Genomic DNA, 20,599 nt, shown 5'->3' on the forward strand with positions numbered 1-20,599 from the left:
ACACTGCTGAAAATTGAAGTTTTTCTTAAGAAATTATCCTTTTACAGAGTTTTTTTGGGGGAGATGATGAAAAAATTTAGAAATGAATATTGGTGAGGTGATGTCCAGTCAAGATGGAGGTAAATGGGTCCTGTCTTCTAGCACAACCATAGCAAAATTACAGCTGAACTACAGAACAGCTATCACTCAGTACCATCAGAAAACTGAGCTGTATGGAACTCTGACAACTAAAGAATTAAAGAAACCTCATTCATCCAGATGGGTAGGAGGGGTGGAGATGCTGAGACGTGGAATTGGCTGGTCCCGCACCCACATGTAGTGGATTTAAATTGAAGGGATATCTTGGGAACAAGGGGATCTCAGTCGCACACCAGACCACTCAGCCCAGGGTTTCATTGCAAGGAAGGTAAGTCCCCATAACTTCTGGCTGTAAAATCGGTGGGGGTGAGGTTGGGTTGGCAGAAGAAATTGCAGGATTCTAAGGCATCTCCTTTTGGAGGGCCCTGCACATGGACTTACTCAGACTCACTCCTACTAGGCTCCAGCACCAGGGCAGCACTTTGAAGGGCACCAGTGGCATATAGAGGTTGGGGGGGCACTGAAGTGTCTGGCAAGAGCTTGGGCACAGCTTCCTCCAGGACAGAACTGCAGACAGTGGCCATTGTTCCTTTTCTGAGCCCTCTCCCCTCCCTGTCCCCTCAGAGCCCAATGTGGCCACACCATATCTGAGACTTCATCAACCTGGCTCAGATGATTAGCCCCGCCCTGATGATTACCTAAGGCTCTGCCCCATCCAAAGTATGGGCCCACCCAAGCTGGTAGCAGTAGCTTTTCCATATGAATGGCTGGGCTGGGCTAGCAGCAGGCTTCAGACCTTCCTAAAGCTGCTCAAACAAGCATCAGCTGAGCCCAGCTCCTGTCCCTCTCTCTCAGTGGTCCCAGGCCTGGCACCAGCAGCAGCCATCTGCAGGTTGGCAGACATTTATAGCTTAAGCCAAGTGGCACCAGACATAACAGGTGGTAGCTGACTCTGGCTTGTAACACCTGGGAAACCCCAGAGCCTGTGTACCCAGTGGACAATAACAGACCACGCTGGAGCACCAACACCCAACTGACTCCAAAAGCTACTGAGGGAGGTGATTGGTGGCCAGTGGTCACTGCCAGTCCTACCAGCTGCCTGGCCTGGGTAAATCCCTCCCATTGACTGGCTGACAGCAGTCAAGACTCAACTATAAGAGGTGGGAGTACTTGGCCCACATGGAGGGTGCACCTCAAATATTCAGCTTGGGGGATAGGGGAGGCTGTGCCACTATCCTACAGGGCACCTACTACATTATGGTATGCTACATGGAGTCAAAGCAGGTCTACCTAATACATAGAAACAAACATAGGGAGGCTGCCAAAGTAAGGAGACAAATAAATGTGGCCCAAATGAAAGAACAGAACAGAACTCCAGAAAAAGAACTAAACAAAATGGAAATAAGCAATCTATCAGGTGCAGAGTTGAAAACACTGGTTGTAAGGATGCTCAAGGAACACAGTGGGTACTTCAACAGCATAAAAATGATCCAATCAGAAATGAAGGAGACACTGATTGACATAAAGAACAGTTTACAGGAAATCAACAGCAAAGTGGATGAAGCCGAGAATCAAATCAGTGATTTGGGATATAAGGAAGCATAAGACATCTAATCAGAACAGCAAGAAGAAAAAAAGAATCCAAAAAAATGAGGATAGTGTGAGCAGCCTCTGGGACAACTTCAAGCATTCCAACATTCACATCGTAGGGGTGCCAGAAGGAGAAGAGAAAGAACAAGAAATTGGAAACCTATTTGAAAAAATAATAAAATAAAACTTCCCTAATTTGGTGAAGGAAATAGACATACAAGTCCAAGAAGTGCAGAGACTCCCAAAGAGGATAGATGCAAAGAGGACCACACCAAGATACATGATAATAAAAATGCCAAAGTTTAAAGATAAAGAGAGAATCTAAAAGCAGCAAGAGAAAAGCAGATACTTACTTACAAAGGAGTTCCCATTAGACTGTCAGCTTATTTCTCAAAAGAAACTTTGCAGACTAGAAGGGATTGGCAAGAAGTATTCAAAATGATGAAAAGCAAGGACCTACAACCTAGATTAGTCTACCAGCAAAGCTATTATTTAGAATCAAAAGGAAGAAAGAGCTTCCCAGACAAAACAAACAAACAAACAAAAGAAAAAAAAACAAAAGCAAAAAACCCACAAAACTACAGGAGTTCATTGCCAAACCATTATTATATGAAATGTTAAAGGGATTTATTTAAGAAAAAGATCAAAACTATGAACATTAAAATGGCAATAAATATATAATTATCAACAATTGAATATAAAAAACAAACTGAGCAAATAAGCAGAACAGAAACATAGGTAGGGGGAACATGAGGATGGTAGTCAGTGGGGACGGGGCTCTGGGATAATGGGAGAAAAGGTAAAGGGATTAATAAATACAAGTTGGTAGTTACAGAATAGGCAGGGGAATGTTAAGAGCATCTCTAGGAAATGGAGTTGGCAAAGAACTTATATGCATGACCCATGGACATGAACAAAGGAGTGACGATCGCTGGAGGGAGTGGAGGATACTGAGGATAAGGAACATAAGGGGGAAAAATTGGAACAACTGTAATAGCATAAAAACTTTAAGAATAAAATGAGAAAAAGATAGTGGTGATGGTTGCACAACATTTTAACTTAATGACACTGAATTTGTATGCTTAAAATATTTAAAGTGGTAAATTTTATATTATGTATATTTTTGCATAGTAAAAGTGAATATCCATTTACGTGAAATCAGAATTGGTGGCTTAACTTTGAAAGTTTTTGGAAACTTCAATCTGAACCATGTATGGTCCCAGTTTTTCTCAAGCATGTTATAGCAAGTATATTCTTATTGGTTAAAAATCACGTTACTAATTTTCAGACTGAAAACAGACATTAAAATTGTTGTAGGTATTTTTATAGAAATTTCAGTAGAATTAACTGAAGAAGTAAAGCTTTTCTTTGCTTTAATTTTGCTGTTTTTGAGAAAGCAAGATGTCAAACAGTGCAGAACCATTATCTAAAGGGGGGGGGAAGTAAATATGAAATACACATGTGCACATGCACATGATAATATAAAGTATCTGTTTACAGATGCATAAAGTCTCTGGAAGGAGTCAGGAGAAACAGTAATGTTGATTGTTCTGGGAGGGGAGAGCTGGGTGGCTGGGGTTCATGGGTGGGAGTTTTATTTTCCAATATATGGATATATTACCTATTGAAACATTTTATTTCATTTTTTTAATTGTTCAATTACAGCTGTCCCCATTTTCCCCCCATTACTCCCTCCTGCCCTACCTAATCCTAACCCCCACCTTCCCCATTGTCTTTGTCCATGGGTCCTTTATATCTGTATTGAAATATTTTAAAAAGTTTATTATCCTGATCTCAGAATCAACATGACTATATTCCTTCCTACTGTGCTTTGTTACAGGAGATTGTATTGAAATTGAGATTGGTTTGAAAATGAGCTACATTACTTTAAGAAGTTGTTTTCTTTCTAGGACTTGATTATGGATTGAGTTTACCACTTGGGGAAGACTATGAACGGAAAAAACATAAACTAAAAGAAGAATTGCGGCAAGATTACAGACGCTATCTAACTCAGGTAGAGTTCTGTTAATTGGTTGGATCTTATTCTTCAGAAGTCATCTAAATTTTCCTAAGATTAGTTGTATGTGTTAATTTTTAGGTTTTCAGTAGCATCAGCAATGGGGTATTATAGAGAAAGTTGAGTAACATGTATGATATTGACAAAGAAAAAAGTGTTGGAGAGCTGGTTCAAGGGAATAACAGAGTCTTGATTTTTGGCATAGGACAGTGGGCTTCAATTTTAAATGAAATTTTAAATTCTGGTTGTTTATGTTTTCTGTAAAATTATGGTTTAAGATAGCCCAGTTAGGATTTCCTACTCCTCTATTCCCCCAACCATGTGTTAAAATAACACATGGAGTTCTAGTTGCTAATTATTTTCCTATGAGATAAGTTTATAAAATTTTATTTAACATATTTAGCCCCCAGAGACTTTGCTTTATGATTTAATCTGTATACTCATGCAGAACTCTTATTTTGTTAAATTTGTAATAGCTAAAGATTTAAGTTTTAAATGCAATTAACACTTTAGGTTATAAAATTATTTTAAACAAGCATGATGTTTGTAGTCATACTAAGATATTCTTTATTTTTTAACTACTTTATAACATTTGTTCCAAATTTATAAATTCTCTTTTATTTATCCTGATTTACACATGATGAGAAAGGACTTTGAATACATTTTATTGGTTTGTTTCCCTTTACTTTAGGGTATTACAGAAGCAAAGAGAAAGGTAGGGTTGCCTGCAAAATGTTCTTTAGATTTATTTATTTTTTTTTAGGTCTGGTAGCTTTCAATCATTGGCATCAGTGATATTGCTTTTCCCCCATGAGAAAAATAGCTTTATCTGTAATTGTGAGAGTTTTGAATGCTACCATTTTGTATTTTTGCATTTAGCAAGATGACAGCATAATTTTTCATTAATTCAGTTAAGTATTCTTTTTGATTCTTGCTTTGCATTTGTTTTTGTTGCTTTATTATGCCATGCTTCAGAAATACTCTACATCTATTATAAGTCCATTTGTTTTCATCATGCCAGTTTTGTTCTCCAAATTATACTATAATCACATTAATATTAATAAAATAATAGGATATTCAAGATATTCTAAGATGTTTTTGAACTACATGTTGTCCAGATTTGGATCACTTGATATTTTTGCATCCAGACACGTGGATTGCATTTGTAAATTTATACTGGAAAACAAAGACAGAGTTTTATAATTTAATAAAACAGTTTTTAAAAAGAATCTCACACACTCATTCATCATTCCACCAACACTTTGTAAGCATTTACCGTGAAGATAAATCAGGTATGAATCCTGTCTTCAAGGGACTTAGACTCCAGCTGCAGAGATAACATTTATGCAATTCAGAAAGTGATGACTCTAACAAGAAGAATAGAATGATTAGGAAAGGCGTCAAGGTGTTATTTTGTAAGACATTGTAGGATAGGTAGAATTGGATGTTAAAGGGTGAATGGAGGGAGGAGAGGAAGCTCTTCAGATAGAGAATATAGAATAAAGGAGGACTTGGGGGTAGACTTTAGCTTTGTATGAATGAGGCATATTAGGTTTACCAGCCTGACTGAGTTGGATTCTTTCTGACAGTAGTAAGAAGTAATGACATAGATAGAGAGGATAGGATCCAGTTAGAAGTCAGTTGATTTTTAACTTGGTGTGTGAAAGGCAGTGGTGAAACATTTACCTCCGTAAGTAACCTGTGAGGAGCTTGGTAACTGTTTTAGGACAGTTAGTTAGGACAGTTAGTCCTAAATCAATACTACAGATTTTTAACTGATCTCTTCCATTAATTCTTAGGTCATTCTCCATTCTGCTTTCCAGAATGATCCTGCCCTTTACCTGTTTAAATACTTCAGTGCCTTTTCACTGTCTTCAGGATAAAAATTCGAATCCTGTAGGACGGCACGTGATGTCTTTTATGTTCCAGCCTGCCTCCCTGGCCTTGTACCTCATTATCCTTCCCACTCGTCTCTTTATTGGGTGGTGTTTTCCTTTGACAGCTGCCATTTTCACTTGTGGATTTTACATTTCTTTATAGATATATGACTTTGAAAAAGAACAGTGGTGGGAGGCATAGGAAAAAATTGCCTTTGTGAAAGGGAAGGATCAAGGAGTACAGATCTTTAAATTCAAAGGGATGTGAAGGTGTTTTGGTGTTGGATTATCAAGAATGTAGTTGTGGTAGAGGAATAATAGTTCCCTAATATGAGACAATTTTGGTTGACATCTGAGAAAGTGGGAGTTAAAGGAAAGAGAAAGTTACATAGGATGAGTGAGGAGGAAACTCCAGTGGTTTCTGCAGCACTGTATCTCTTGTGGATCCCAAAATCTAGGCTTGTTGATTGCATGGATATTAAAAGAGGAAAATAAGATCTTTAAATTTTCTCAGTGCGAACCATGAAAACAAATAACTACCATCTCTACCATCTTCTTTCCTGTTTTTAGAATAAAAGACGCTTGACCATCTAACAATACAGGAAGAACATATTCTAAGAAGAACAGTTGTTAAACTGAATCAGTAAATTTATAATTTCAGCCCAGGCCTCTCTCCTGAACCTCAGATTTTTCTATATGGTTGCCTATATGACATTTTCACTTAGAAATCTAATGGATGTTTTAGGTTGAACATGCCTAAAAGGAAGTGCCAGATTTCTGTTTTTCCCACTCCCATTTCCTAGAAACTGGGACTACCTGTAGCCAGTTCTTTTTATTTACTTATTTTGTTAAAGCACTTATCACCTTCTAATGCACCATTATGTTTATTATTTTTTTTGTCAGTTTCCCCTTCTTGACTATAAGCTTCTGGAAGGCAGGAATTTTGTGTGTTCTCTTCCCCAATGAGTCTCAAATGTATCAAACAGTTTGGGACATTGTAGGCACTCAATATTTATTGAATGAACACGTGAATGACTAAAATTCAGCTCTTGGCAACACTTACTGTATTGCCTTTATTGTTTGTTTGATTTTTTCATTTATTGAAAATTTCAAACATCATCTTGGACCTGGATTGAGAGTGGAGAATTGCTCAGTAAAGGAGTGAGGTGCTCTCTCTCTCTTCCCAGGTTTAGAAATCAAATGTGTTTTTTAATACACGTATAACTCTACAAAATGGTTACGTTTATAGTGTACTTTGGTATTTAGGGATTTAAACTGTCATATTATTTCCCTTTACAAATAAATTTAGAGTTCTACCAACTTTCAAATTAGCTTTTGTAGCATAAATTAAATTATTCATAAATTTAGATTCAATGAAACATCAATTTAGTTTTATTAATCTGTTTCTGTAATGTTTTTAAAATAACTTTATTGTAGCTGTTAGTACATTGTTTGGTATTTATTTGTATACATGTTTATTTCTCTGACTGTATTGTAAATCTCTTGAATATAGGGAACATATGCTTATGTTTGTCTCCCAACCACCTTAAAAAACCCAAAAACTATTAGATGGTCAACAATTGCTTTTTCAGTGAATAAATGAGAAGCATGGAGCTGGACAGGTTATTAACTACTGATTTTTTAATCCTTATAACCTACTCATATAAATGACACCCCTGTTTTACAGACAAAGAAACTGAGGCAGAGAAATTAAATAACTTATTCTAGATTATATACTATTAAGCAGCAGTACCAGAAAGTTGGGGATTGTGTAAATTTTTTACTAATTCCTTGTGTTTGCTTTATAGTTATTCAAAGACATTACATTTTTTTACTTTCCTGGATCCTTTTACCAGCTTTGGTAGGTAGGCAGAGCAGATACTACCCCATTTTACAGAAGAAGAGAGCCTAGGTCAGGGAGGTCAAGTGACTTGCTCAGTGTTGCACAGCTGAGAAGTGTTGGGGCTACTCCTGGAGCCTAGGCCTTTTGACTTCTAGTCTAATGCTCTATCTACTACACTGCATTGCCTAAATGGTTATGGAACAAAAATGGGGGGAGGCACAAAGAAAATGTCTTCATAGTTTATATCTTCTTGCATTTTTAGTACATATCCACTCATAATTGCAGGAAATATAGAAAGTAAGATTATTGCAGCATGCATAGGATATTTGTGAGGGAGTTTAAATTTTCCTTAACAAAAGACTTAATAGGACATTGAGGATGAAGACTATGTGCTTAGTTAGAAGAGGGATATGAATTAAGAAATCATTTCTTTTTTGTCTCATGCTTTATAAAATCATCTTAAATCAATAGATATGTATGTATTACAGATGAAAATTAAGACCTGATCCTCCTCTTCAGAGAGCTGTTGATTGGAGGAAAGTTCTTTTTTTTTTCTAATTATGATCTCTCTAGATTGATAGTTTGTGTCTTCATCTCCATTTCATTCTTTTGCTCTGTATAATGTAATAGCTTGGAATATTGAATTTAAAGACAGTTTATGAAACATATTTTATAAAGGCAATTAGATAATATGTTTTTTTAATGTGTATACATACAGAAAAATTTTCTATCCACGAGTGAAACAGATCCATCTACTCTGGGAGTTTCTCTTCCTATTGGTGACAGGTTATCTGCCAAGGTAGGTGGATAGGAGTAGTTATTCCAGGTAGCAGTTTTATGAGGGATCTAAATCATGAAAGGACATATTCCTGATTTAAATTCAAACAGAAGATTATATCAGTTTCTATACTTGAAATGTATATGTTTTCCAAGGGTCTGTAGAGTCTCTAGTTGTGCTGTTTAAATTTTTTTGAACATTATCTTTGTAACCATGTGATGTGGTTTATTTCTTTACTATGTTGATCAATTGAACATTCAGAATTCGCATTTTCCAGCACTGGTTCCTGAGCTATGAAGTTTATGCTCTGTAACACAGTGAGATGAGTGGATGGGAGAGTATACTGTGCTTTTATGTAGGATGAGGGTGTGGGGAGATTGGAAAGTCTATTTCTGTCACTCCACAAATACATGTCCATATTCTTTAGAGGTTTCAAAAGAAGTTTTACATTATGATACTTTACTATTTATGATAATCCAACCTTTTTATGTTTAAATTACAACAAAGATTTGCCGTTGGCCACTGTGGCTCAGTTGGTTGGAGCATTAAATCAAAGGGTTGCAAAGTTTGATTCCCAGTCAGGATGCATGCCTAGGTTGCAGGATAGGTCCATAGTCTGGGTGAGTAGGAGAGGCAACCTACTGATGTTTACCTCCCTATCCCCTGCCCCTTCCCTTCTCTCTAAAATCGATAAGGGTGTCCCTGGGTGAGGATGGATTGATGAATGGATAGATGGATACTGACTAACTAAATAAAAACACAACAATGATCCTTCTTTAGCCTGGGAAAGAATGGTTAGCAGCAGGTCTTTAGGGAGGGGGTGAAGGGCTGGAGCAGGAGATAGCCCTGAGAGGGAAAGAAGGAAAGTAACCTGGTCAGATCTCCTTGAGAACATGCTAATGACAAGCTTCCTAGCACACACATTATGTGTTTACTAATGGGAAAGGTTTGTTTATGATGCTTTTGACATAGCACACTTGGATTGCCTAGGATTGCTGTTGTTAAACCCAGAATCCATGGATCTGTGGGGAATGGCTCCTTGGAAAATGTAATCTGAGCTGTGTAACTACTGGAGTGTAAAATGGAGATGTTTCACAACCAAAGCAGCTCTGTTTTATGAGAGACCTCATGTGTTAATCTGGACCTACGTATGTTGTAATGAACATTTTAACATGACAAGAAAGGGGAATTACATTGATGGTCTCTAACCTCCTGCTTCTCCTGTGCCTTGCAACTACTACTGTCCTTGAGATTATTAGTAAAACTTGATTCTGGGCAAGATCTCTGATTTGTATGTCTGATTTAACATGAAGACAGTTTTTCCTGAAACTGAAGTTAACATTGCCTTTTGGTGTCCATTTCAAGGAAAGATTGAAACTTGAACGCAACAAAGAATACAATCAATTTCTCAGGGGTAAGGAAGAATCCACTGAAAAATTCAGACAGATAGAAAAGAGTACTGAGGTAGGTGTTGCTTTTAAAGTAAATCTTTAACACTACAAGATGAATATTTTATACTTGAAATATTTTTATGTTAGACATATCAATTGATTTTTTAATGTATTATTTAAAAAATATGATGAATTGAACTAAACATGGGACATTTAAATAATTTAGTTTTGTAAATGGTTTTATCTCATGTTGAAGAATTTACCCTACTTTTTAACTTTAACTTCATGGCCAATTTTAAAGATTGGTTTTAAGTTATTTTCATTTATTTTTAAGTGTGTTTTTTATATTGACAATTTCTAGCTATGTATATTTTTTCCAAACTTAAGGATGGTTGATGTTACTAGGACCAAAAAATTTACCATCTCCTTTATTCTTTGTGTTGAGAAAGAATTTAATTTGAAATATTTCAAAGCAATATTTAACTCCTAAAGTATGCTCAATGTCTCCTGGGAGAGGAATTTACATTTAGTTTATTTTCTCTTTATGTAGCCACTTATCCATTACTGTTGCCTGTATATTTGATAAATATTAGGTGTTATTAAAGAATAAATTTCCTGAAGTTATTTTTTTAAAGATAAGATATCTCTTATGGGTAATTAAGCCTAAGAGTTGAGATGATAAATAGACTAAGCATCATTTGAGGGTTTAATTACCTTGTAAGTAATATTATCTCATGAAGATGTTTCTTTTTTATTTTTTTAATTGACCAGCACAAAAGTCAAAGAAATAAAAAACCTATTAGTCAGGTTAAACCTGATTTACCTTCACAAATACAAACATCTTACCAGGATTCAGAGGGTCCTGGGAGAGACATTTTAACTCCTTCAGACACATATGAAGAGCTTTTAAACCAAAGACGACTAGAGGAGGACAGATACCGACACCTCGATGATGAAATTGAATTAAGGAATAGAAGAATCATTAAAAAAAGGAATGAAGAAGTGGATATTTCCAATAAAAAACATCAAAGGTATGCCGGCAAGGTGGACATTCCAGACAGAAGATTTGACAGATTCCATGACTATCGCGTCTTGGACAGACGATATCATAGACCAGACCAAGATCCTGAAGTAAGTGAAGAAATGGACGAGAGGTTTAGATATGAAAGTGATTTTGATAGAAGACCTTTGAGAGTATATACAAATGACAGGTATTTACAACTTCATTTTCATTTTCTTTACTTGCTTAGTATCGTTGTTACTTTTCATCCCTATGTTAGGGAGAAACAGTTTCATTTGATTTACATATTTAATTCTAAGATGCTGTCAGCTTTAAGTTAAACCATTATTTAATGTGCCCCTGAGGGAACAAAGGGAACACCCAAGATGGGAAGAAAAGTACCCTGTCATAAGGCTGAAACACCGAATAGCTACAACCTTTATATAAAATTAAAAGGGAAATAAACTTCCCCACAGAAATGGACAGAAAAGAATAACTTCCATGTCTCAAGTTCGGCACTGAGTAGAGGGAGTAAAAAATAATTTCCTTGAGAATTGAATGGTCAGCCAGTACTGATTCAAGTTTGCAGTCCAAATTCATGTTGCCAGGATTGTCCAGAAAAACACACAAAAAACCTTGGGAGAATTTGAGTTGTCTCAAATTCATAGTGCCCCTAGGTGACTGGCAGGGGACAATAACTCCTCCCTGCAATAACTCGACCTAAAACCAGGTTGATGGCTAGTTTTAGATACTAGGATGTGGGGAAAAAACAACACCTTAAAATAGATGAAATACAGTTTATTGCTTTAAAATTCCAATGTTCCAAAATCCTTTTATCAATATATTTCTTTGTTTTTAAGTTACTTATTGAACATTTATTTAAGTGAAATGACACTAATTTGTTTTGGTCAGATTTTCATGTGCTTTTCAGTTTCTTTGGATGATTGTTTTTGTAATGCTAATTGTTAATTTCTTATTTTTTGTTTAGTCATTTGCCTTAATACATAAAACTTGCTATACTTTAACCTGACTTTTGATTTGGAGATGGAAATATGGCAGGATCCCATATTTGTCATTGACTTGTTAACTTGGAAGGGTTAAATCTATCGGACCTGTTTCATTTGTTTGTCCAAGTAGATTACTTTTTTTTATTGTTGACATTATTACAGATGTCCCCCATTCTCTCCCTGTAGATTACTTTTTTTAATATTTTAGGAAATTTTCTGAAATGTAATGCTGCACATTCAGTATTCTAATTATTAATAATAATGCAAAGCTTTCATAGTTTTTCGTTTTTATGCTATAGCTATTATGTCCTAATTTTTAAAATATTTATCCTGTTTAAGGTAATTTGAGTGAAGGATTAGAATTTTGCAATGCCAACTATAATTATCTCTGATTTGAATCCAATTGTTTGTACTTTAGAAAATGCTCCAAATCCTTTGTTGTGTTATATTTGAAAATATTTCTATCAGAAGGTTATCAAAGACTGCCTAACCTAAAACTCTCAGTTGGGGAACTGCAGGTAATCTTGGACTCTGGGTGCTGCCTTCTTTGTACATGAGAACTTTTTTTCCCTTATCATGTTTGTTTACCTTTAGAATGTAATGTAATGTATACTTTTTAAGTTTGGAATTTTAAGAAACTTATTATGAGGTTGTTCCTTTGTTTTTTAATATATTTTAATCTATTCTATTTGTAATTATACCCTGTAATAATTTATACATGACTAACAAATGAATTTCAGCCTAATTATTTGAGAACTATTTTATTTTCTTATGTAGCCTATACATGAAATGAATTCTTTCTATATTATCATCTCCAAGTAGTATTTTCAGATTAGTTTAAGCATGAGAATGAGTGAGAATAATTTGTTATACATTACAAAGCTTTTAAAAGTATTTCTTCAAAATGTAAATTTTTATTATATGTCACTTCCATTTTGTTAATGAATGTATCTCTAAATATAAGGTTTTTCACATATGTCTGCATGGCAATTGAGGTTAAAACTGAATTTCTACATTTTAGGTTTGTGGATTTCTTATTTCCAGCAAAAAAAAAAATCACACTGATTATTCAATAGTTTTTATTTCACAGGCAGTGTGGTTGACAGGAAAATGACTTCGCTTGTTAGTGAAATTTTTGAGACTAAAGGAATGTGTAACTGCATATAGTGTTTTGCTCTAACCATGACTTTTTAATATACTGTAATCTTACCCAGAAGTTCTTGACAAGAATAATTATAAAGGGTTGTGAGAAATATAAAATTAGTTTTCTTTTGTTCTCAGTTTCCCTTTTCTATTTTTTCCTAAAATTCAGTATGTGATAAATTCTAGTTGTGATTTTTATAATTTTTTATTTTTAATATTTGGTCTCAGTTCTTTTGTAATTACCCTATAAACTTTTTCATATACCATACTGTATTTATTAATGATACATTTCCCCACTTTAAATACAGAAAGAAAGCAAAAGCCCAGAAATGATTTTACTTTTCTAAACTAATCATTAATCACTGGCAGTGTTTTTAATAGTTAACAAGGTGGTTAGCACTTTGCTTGACAGTTGCATTCTGTGTGAATGTGTTGTTTATTTATACATATTCACCAATTTAAATAAATTTAATAATGTTTTAGGAGTTTTCTAGAGCCGAATGTAGTAGTATGTCTTATAATACTTACGAATTTATAGGCACTTTAAAAATATAGATGTCCTAGTCTTTATTATTTATTAACTTGAGTTATAGAAGTTAATATATTACCATCTTATGTTTTACTTTATAACCAGTGTTAATAAGTAAAGGACATTTTCAGTATTAAAAAATACTGAAGTTTTTTTTTTTATGTGATTAATGTAGTTAGCACTTCTGTTTAACTCTTGATATTTGCTAGTTTGTAATCTTAAGTCATTTATAAAATTCTGAGATAACACTCCATCTGAAAATAGAATCTGTGTGTTAGCCACATAGTTTTTTAGTGTAGGTCATCCTAAGAAATGCACATGCTTAATATGAAGACATAAATGATGAGAAGTGCCTTATTAGAACATGAGTTAATTTGATATAACTTTTTTCCTTATAATAGTTAATTTTTATTTATCTTTGGAAGGACCATTTTAATATTAACTTTTTCTCCACTTTAAAGATTGGGTTGATATTAGAAAAATACTGTTATGGAATTAAAGTAAATATAAAATTGCCCTGACCGGTGTGGCTCAGTTGTTTGGGCATTGTCCCACAAAGCAAAAGGTCACTGATTTGATTCTCAGTCAGGGCACATGCCTGGGTTTTGGGTTCGGTCCCCAGTTGAGGCACATACAAGAAGCAATTGATCGACGTTTCTCTCTCACATCGATGTTTCTTTCACTCTCTTTCTACCTTCCTTCTCCTCTCTCTAAAAAGAAATAGAATCTTAAAAACATTTGAAGTAAATATAAAAACTGGGAAAGAAGTGAAAACAATGAGAAAAATCAGTTAATAGTTCTGTATTTTTCTTTTTTTTTGTGGTCTAGAGTACCTCTAATAGCAGATTTTATTCACATTAGAGAAATTCTTGATATGAAACAAGGTGGTGTAACCATTATTATGAATTAGGTGATTTCTTTTATGTAGGGAGATATTTGTTTCTTCCTCCCTATGAACTCTATGAATTTAGGACCAACAGATGGTAAATATTTTATTTTTAATAATATGTTTTTCTTGATAGCATAAACAAAGTAAATTTTTTTCTGAAGTAGTTTGATTCTGTAGTTTATTAAGGAAAACAGATGAAGTGAATTTATGATCATTTAGTTTATTTACATGTAAGTTGGTGAGCTGAAAATACCTGTGGTTTCAATCAATTCACTTCTGTAAGAGAGTAATTTTTTTTTTTGTAAGATAAACACCTGTTAACGTTTAGAGTAAACTTGGCCTCTGGCCTACATTTGGTTTCTTTGGGCATTGAGATTTGGGAGGAGGAGGCAAGGGAAAGTGGTGAGGGGAAGGCAGAGACAAATGTATTTGAAAAAATAAATAAATAAAATAATAGCAATGAAAAAAAAGAGATTTGCATCTTATTCAAGAAAACAGAGAGAAAAGCTTTTTCCATTTAACATAACCTTTAACTTTTTGGTTTTTTTGATAGTAGGATGGTGAAACTATTTTACAGTTACTTTCCCATGCAAATCTGATTCGCTATGTCAAAGTAAGCGATTTTTTTCTTTGAGGTCTGTCCCTTGCTGACAAAACCCAATGGACTGAGGTGTGGTAAGTGATCCTATGGATTTAAAGTCATAGAATGTTTAGTTAGTTCTGGGTCACAGGGATAGTGTTAGTCTGGTACTGGATTTAAAGCCACAGCTAAATTGAAACGACTTCTCAGGGACAAATTGGACCTAAATTGAACTACTGCTCTTTGTCTAGAATGAGGCTGTTTAGATGATTGAGTTCATTACTTCTGGATATTACCTTCTGTCCTCACCCTTCAGTCCTTTCAAGAGAGAGAGATGATGGTCAAACCAATGCTGGCTCTCACCAGTTCCCATCTACAGAGAGGACTTCATGTGCCTCTGTAAAGTTTTCTAAAATAAATTGTAAGACCGCCATAAAAGCTGTTAAAATGAACTAACAGGGATAATTAAGAGTGTTGAAATGCTAAATTTACTGGAAATATAAAAGAAACCTCAATAAATGAAGTCAATTTCATTATAATTATACAGTTATTTTAATAGTTAATAAGGTGGCTAACTTTCCAAACTGTAATTTGGCTTTACAGCTTGTTAGGTTTCCTTCTAGTTTTTTACTTTATTTTTTATTTTTTTAGGTTTCATGTTAGTAACTTAAAATTATACCAGTCATTTCATAAAATTGAATAGGATGCCTTAAGATTTTATTTTATCCTTTTTAGTAAAGTATATATCTCTGCCCTGTTTTGGACTCAACGCTTCTCCAGTTTTAACTTTATTGTAATTATCTGAGACAGGGGGATTTTTATAATTTTGTTAATAAATTTTTTTCTTTAGTGAAAGGGCCCACCTTCAACTGTCTTTCACATGGGCTATTCATTAGGAAGTCTTTGTGATTGTACTGTAGAATTTTGCAAAGAGAATTTGACCTTATACATAAATAAAATCATTGTATAACTTTGCTTAATTTAGAGTAAACTTTGAAAATGATCTTTTGTTCTTATGGTGTTTGTTTTATTAAGATATCTATATATACTGAAGAACCCATAGAACATGTTTTTGTGTAGATGCTTTAGGTACTATGGGTACAGGCCTGCTCTGTTGACTCTTTCTTTCCTGCACGTGTGTATTTATATCGGTCCAGTATAACTAAATCTGGTTGCCTGACATTGTTAATTACAAATTTGAATTTAAATTTATATTTGCCTGTTATTTAAGTTATTAGAAGTAGAGAATAAACTAATGCGTCAGTTTGAAAGAGATTCAAGCACTTAGACTTTAGATAAAAAACTAGCCATGTTTTGATAAATTGAAATAAATTTGAAATTCTTTTTTGAAAGGACTTGTGGAGGGTTCTGTTGTTTAGATATGTATAAAAAATGGGAGGCATTTATGTCATTCCAGGTCTTACATTAGTAAAGTTACAATTCTGGAAAGGGTTTTCCCACAGGTGATAGTGACAACGGCTCGTGTGATGGAAACGAATGAAGAATTGCTGGCCCTGTGAAGAATGAGAAGCTCCTTTTCTTCTGAAAATTGCCAGTTTTCTTAATGTGATAATGAAATTCACCTAAAGTATTGAACACTACTTTAACAGCCATATTTTTTTGTAACAGTCCTCTTGAAAGACAATGTAGTTTAACAGCCATGTAAAGAAATACGACTTCGGAAACAATAATTTTCATAGATGCTGATAAATGTTGGTGTAAATAATCATGTTTTTCTGGTATGAGAAATTAAGCTAAAGAAATCAATGTTTGCCAAATGGAAAAAAAGATTAATTGGAGAACGCATTTAAAAAAATTATTTTCTGGAAAGGATTAAGAAGGAAATGAAAAAAATTCTATTTTTTTGTTGTTATGACCTAGTAAGTAAACTAATCATTTCTAGCCATGCACCAGTGTATTTGTTTATGATGTTTTCTGTGCACCTATGGCTAATATTTATTTTTTCATGTGATTTACAGTGTTGTTAGCAAATGTGTCTTGTTATATTTGATATAATTAAATTGTAAGTCTGTTGCTATATTTTTAAGTTTAAAAGATTTGTATGTATATGCAGTGAAATAATTCCCAGAATCTATGTTTTGATTAAGTAAATGTCTTATTTTGAAATTTGACTATAATCTTCAGGAGGGCAAGGACCATGTTTGTATACCCTGTGCCTAGAATTGAACATGGCATATATCAGATGCTCAATAAGTATTCTTTGAATAAAGGAATGATAGAAAAGTATAGTATATGTATAGTTTTCAAGTTAAAAATTTCTAGAAGTTGTACTGAAATCATTTATAATGATCTTTTGTTTTAAAGATGACTAACTCTAAACTCTTAGTGTCTCTTACTAACCAGCAGATCATACTTGAATCACATCTCATTCAGATTAATTTTAGAATGTATTTACAGTAAAACTTCACTCAATACTTTGTTCCCTTTAATATTTCAAACATCAAATGCAAAAATACCAAAGGCATATGAGAAGGTCCACTGTATGTGGAACAAGCTCTATAAGATAATATGTTTTTAAGGATGTACGGGAACAGACAAGGGAATGTGCTTCCTATGGAGTATGGTGGCGATGTCACAGAACAGTCAAACATACGAATTTCATCTGCTGGAAATGCAAGGTATGGTATGTAACAGAAATTCTCCCCTTCAGTCATTACATACACTGTGAAACAGCACCTGCTAAACCTGGCTTAATGGAAAGTAGAAAGATATAGTATCTTAACAACCTTCCTTAGTAAGAAAGGAGTTAAAGGGAAAAGGGTTTGGAAGTGGGAGAGTTGTATTAAATGAAAATTTTCAGTACTTTACAGCATTCTTTTGAAGAGCACATTTTGATTATAAACTGTGCCAAGGTGTTCTGAATTAAGTCCCTATCATTTTAAAGTGTATTAATTTGTTTGAAGTAATGAAAGGAGAAATATCCAATTTAATAGACTAAAAATCAAATTAAAATATCTTGGAGTTATGGGGGTGTTGTAACTTAACTGGAAATAAATTGAAAATGTTCCTGCAATGAGTTTTCCTTTCAAAACTCTGTTTTTGACTTTCAGCTTACTGAGTAGATAACTTTTATGCTTACATTGTAAGATAGGTTAACATGCGTAATTCAGTCATGTTGAAAATAAAGGAAAATTATTATTCATGTTCTCTTTCTATTTTTAGCTTTTTATTATTTTGGTGGCTTTCTTGTTTCATACGTAAGGATGAATGCTTCTGAATCCATAGTGTATAATGAAGATAATCTCATGTGTCAGGAACAGTGTTTATTTTCTTTGAAGAAAAATAATTCATAAAAGTGCTTGCGATAAGAGGATTTGCCATTTGGGTCTAGTTAATGAGGGATTTGCCTTTCTAGGAAGGAGTCTTTTAGGGATGGATCTTCTTTTCCAGATATATGTATAGGAATCACCTTTTTCCTTTTTTTTTTTTTTTTTTTTTAAGATTTATGTGTACTTATATTCATTTTCTTTACTGGGGTAACTATTATTATTAAAAAAAAAAAAAGGCTCTTATGGGAGTTTACAGAGCCAGTGAAGCAGGCCGAAGAAAAAGGTTATTATAGATTTATAGAGCCTGAGTGCATTGAGACTCCACTATATAAATATATAAAATGCAATGATTTTATCCTAATTTTAAAAACATGTAAATATTAGAGTATCTGTAGTACTTTAAAAGGCCAATAACTCACACCTACATTTTACTTTAATTTTTGTTTCTTGAAAGTTATTTAGGTTTTAATTCTTTTCATTTTGTTCTAGTGCTCGAAACAATGAAGCATCCAGATCTACCCAAGAGATCTGTAGTCCCTTTGCGGGGATGCTCTTTGGTATGTGCGAATTTCCAGCTGATTAGATTTGTAAAGTGTTCTATAAAAGGTCTCTAGTGAGAACTCAGAGTTGTAATACCACTGATACTAATAATAGAATGCATTTGTCTAGTGCTTGCTTTATAATTGGCAGGAAGCTAAGCATTTAAAATGTATTATTTAGCTCTGTGTAATTTTAAAGTGAAATAACTTTTATTTAGTGGTGGAGTTTTCTACAGAGGGTAAATGAAATATTAATTTTAGTAACATGCTTTTAATTTCATATTTTATTAGTACTTTGTGGTAGTGTTGCTGTTTATTATATTCTGTTTTATATGGGATAGGTTTTTTCCTTCATTCTTTTTCTTGTTTCTGTAACTCCCACAAAATTGCCGTATATTTTAGTGCAATTGCCCTGAACTAAACTTTTTTATTTTCTGATAAACACCTTTTCCCATGCTCTTTCCATGTAGTTTCCAAAAAGGTGTTTTGTTCAAATCATGATCATAATCTACACTCTCTTTATTTTGTAGAAATGAAGGACATAGCTTAACATAAGCATGTTGATTTGCTATATTAACTTGTCACAGTAAAGAGAACCTTATTTCCTATGTGTAACTTTAAATAGAAAATCACTGTTTTTTTGTGTAAAAACTATTAGAAATGTTACTTGAAATTTGGTTTCAGTGCAGTATGTGAGAAAATTGAATTAACAGTTTAGGTTCATTCAACCTGAAAACCATCAGTAATTTAAATCTTGGCTTAGAGATATGTAATTGCATGAGATTCTCAGATCTTAGTTTCTTTGAAATGGCTATTGTGAAAAAAAAATGGCGTAACACCTAGAGTTTTATTCTAGTGTAATGTCTTTAAGTGAGAACTGACCAGTTTAACTCATCAGAAGGTCAGAAGGCTTTATTCTTATGATGTATTTGTTAAACATGATTAAAATTGGAGAAATGGCTTTCTGTGTTGAGGGACCACTGACAAGTAGTTTTATCAATAAATGGAAATATTAGCCCTGGCTGGTGTGGCTCATTTGGTTGGAGCATCATTCTGTAAACTGAAGGGTTGAGGGTTCGATTCCTGGTCAGGGCACATAACCTACAAGTGTGTGCCCTAACCAGGGTTAGGTGCCCATTTGGGGCGCAAACGAGTGGCAACTGATCATGTATTTAACACATGTAATGCATGTTTCTCTCTCCCTCTCTTCCTCCCTCTCTCTAAAGTCAATAAGCATGTCTCCAGGTGAAGATAAAAAATAAAAAATGAAGTTTTTAAGATGAACACAATCTAGAAATTATGGACAAATATTCAGTGAGATAATAACTAATGTTTGAAACAAATAATTGAAGTTATCTAATCCAGTGGTTATCTCATGGTTATATATCATTTTTTTCCAGCTTACATTTGTATATACCCATAGGGAATTTACTCTTTTCCAAGGCAGCGCATTCCACCTTTAGATGGTTTTGATTGTTAAAATGTTCTCATTTCAGTTGAACTGAAATTTGTCTTACTGTCATTTTGCCTCAGTGACTTCATTTAGAGCCCTTCGCTTTATTTAAAAAATTAAGGCAACTGATGCCTAGAGCAAATTTATACATTGTAGGGTTTATAACCAAATCATGGTTCATTTAGAAATACTTTAAAAAAAAATATATATATATATTTCAGATTATTTATTTATTTATTTTTAGAGAGGAGAAGGGAGGAAGAGGAGAGAAACATCAATGTGTGGTTGTATCTTGTGTCCCCCCTGCTGGGGTCCTGGCCTGCAACCCAGACTTGTGCCCAACACTGGGAATCTGAACCAGCGACCCTTTGCCTTGCAGGCTGGTGCGGGCAATCCACTGAGCCTCACCAGCTAGGGCTGGCAGTATGGTTTTCAATTTCCAAATATTTGGAGATTTTTCTGCTTTTTGTTCTTGACTGCTTGTTTAATTCCCCTGTGGTCTGAGAAAATAATTTCAATTATTTCAAATTTGAATTCTCTTAATTAAAAATTTTTAATGACTCAGGATATAGGCTCCTTTTGTGCATATTTAGTG

The 20,599-nt window shown here is 34.0% G+C and overlaps 1 protein-coding gene across 3 annotated transcripts in view; it reads left to right on the top strand.

Moving 5' to 3' along the window:
• CSPP1 (centrosome and spindle pole associated protein 1) overlaps positions 1-20,599 on the top strand; it is a 101,100-nt gene that overhangs the window by 22,252 nt on the left and 58,249 nt on the right. The window contains exons 4-10 of one of the 3 annotated variants that reach the window (XM_054590228.1): positions 3,579-3,682; positions 4,377-4,400; positions 8,124-8,204; positions 9,549-9,647; positions 10,346-10,785; positions 17,263-17,361; positions 18,502-18,569. In XM_054590228.1, the coding sequence (XP_054446203.1) occupies positions 3,579-3,682; positions 4,377-4,400; positions 8,124-8,204; positions 9,549-9,647; positions 10,346-10,785; positions 17,263-17,361; positions 18,502-18,569 (915 nt within the window). The remainder of the gene's footprint in view (positions 1-3,578; positions 3,683-4,376; positions 4,401-8,123; positions 8,205-9,548; positions 9,648-10,345; positions 10,786-17,262; positions 17,362-18,501; positions 18,570-20,599) is intronic. The other 2 variants (XM_054590229.1, XM_054590230.1) reach the window with 2 other exon arrangements.

This window comes from Pteronotus mesoamericanus, unplaced genomic scaffold, assembly GCF_021234165.1.
Source record: "Pteronotus mesoamericanus isolate MK-2021 breed Mesoamerican mustached bat unplaced genomic scaffold, CSHL_Meso_final scaffold_174, whole genome shotgun sequence".
In the NCBI taxonomy this organism is placed as follows: domain Eukaryota; kingdom Metazoa; phylum Chordata; class Mammalia; order Chiroptera; family Mormoopidae; genus Pteronotus; species Pteronotus mesoamericanus.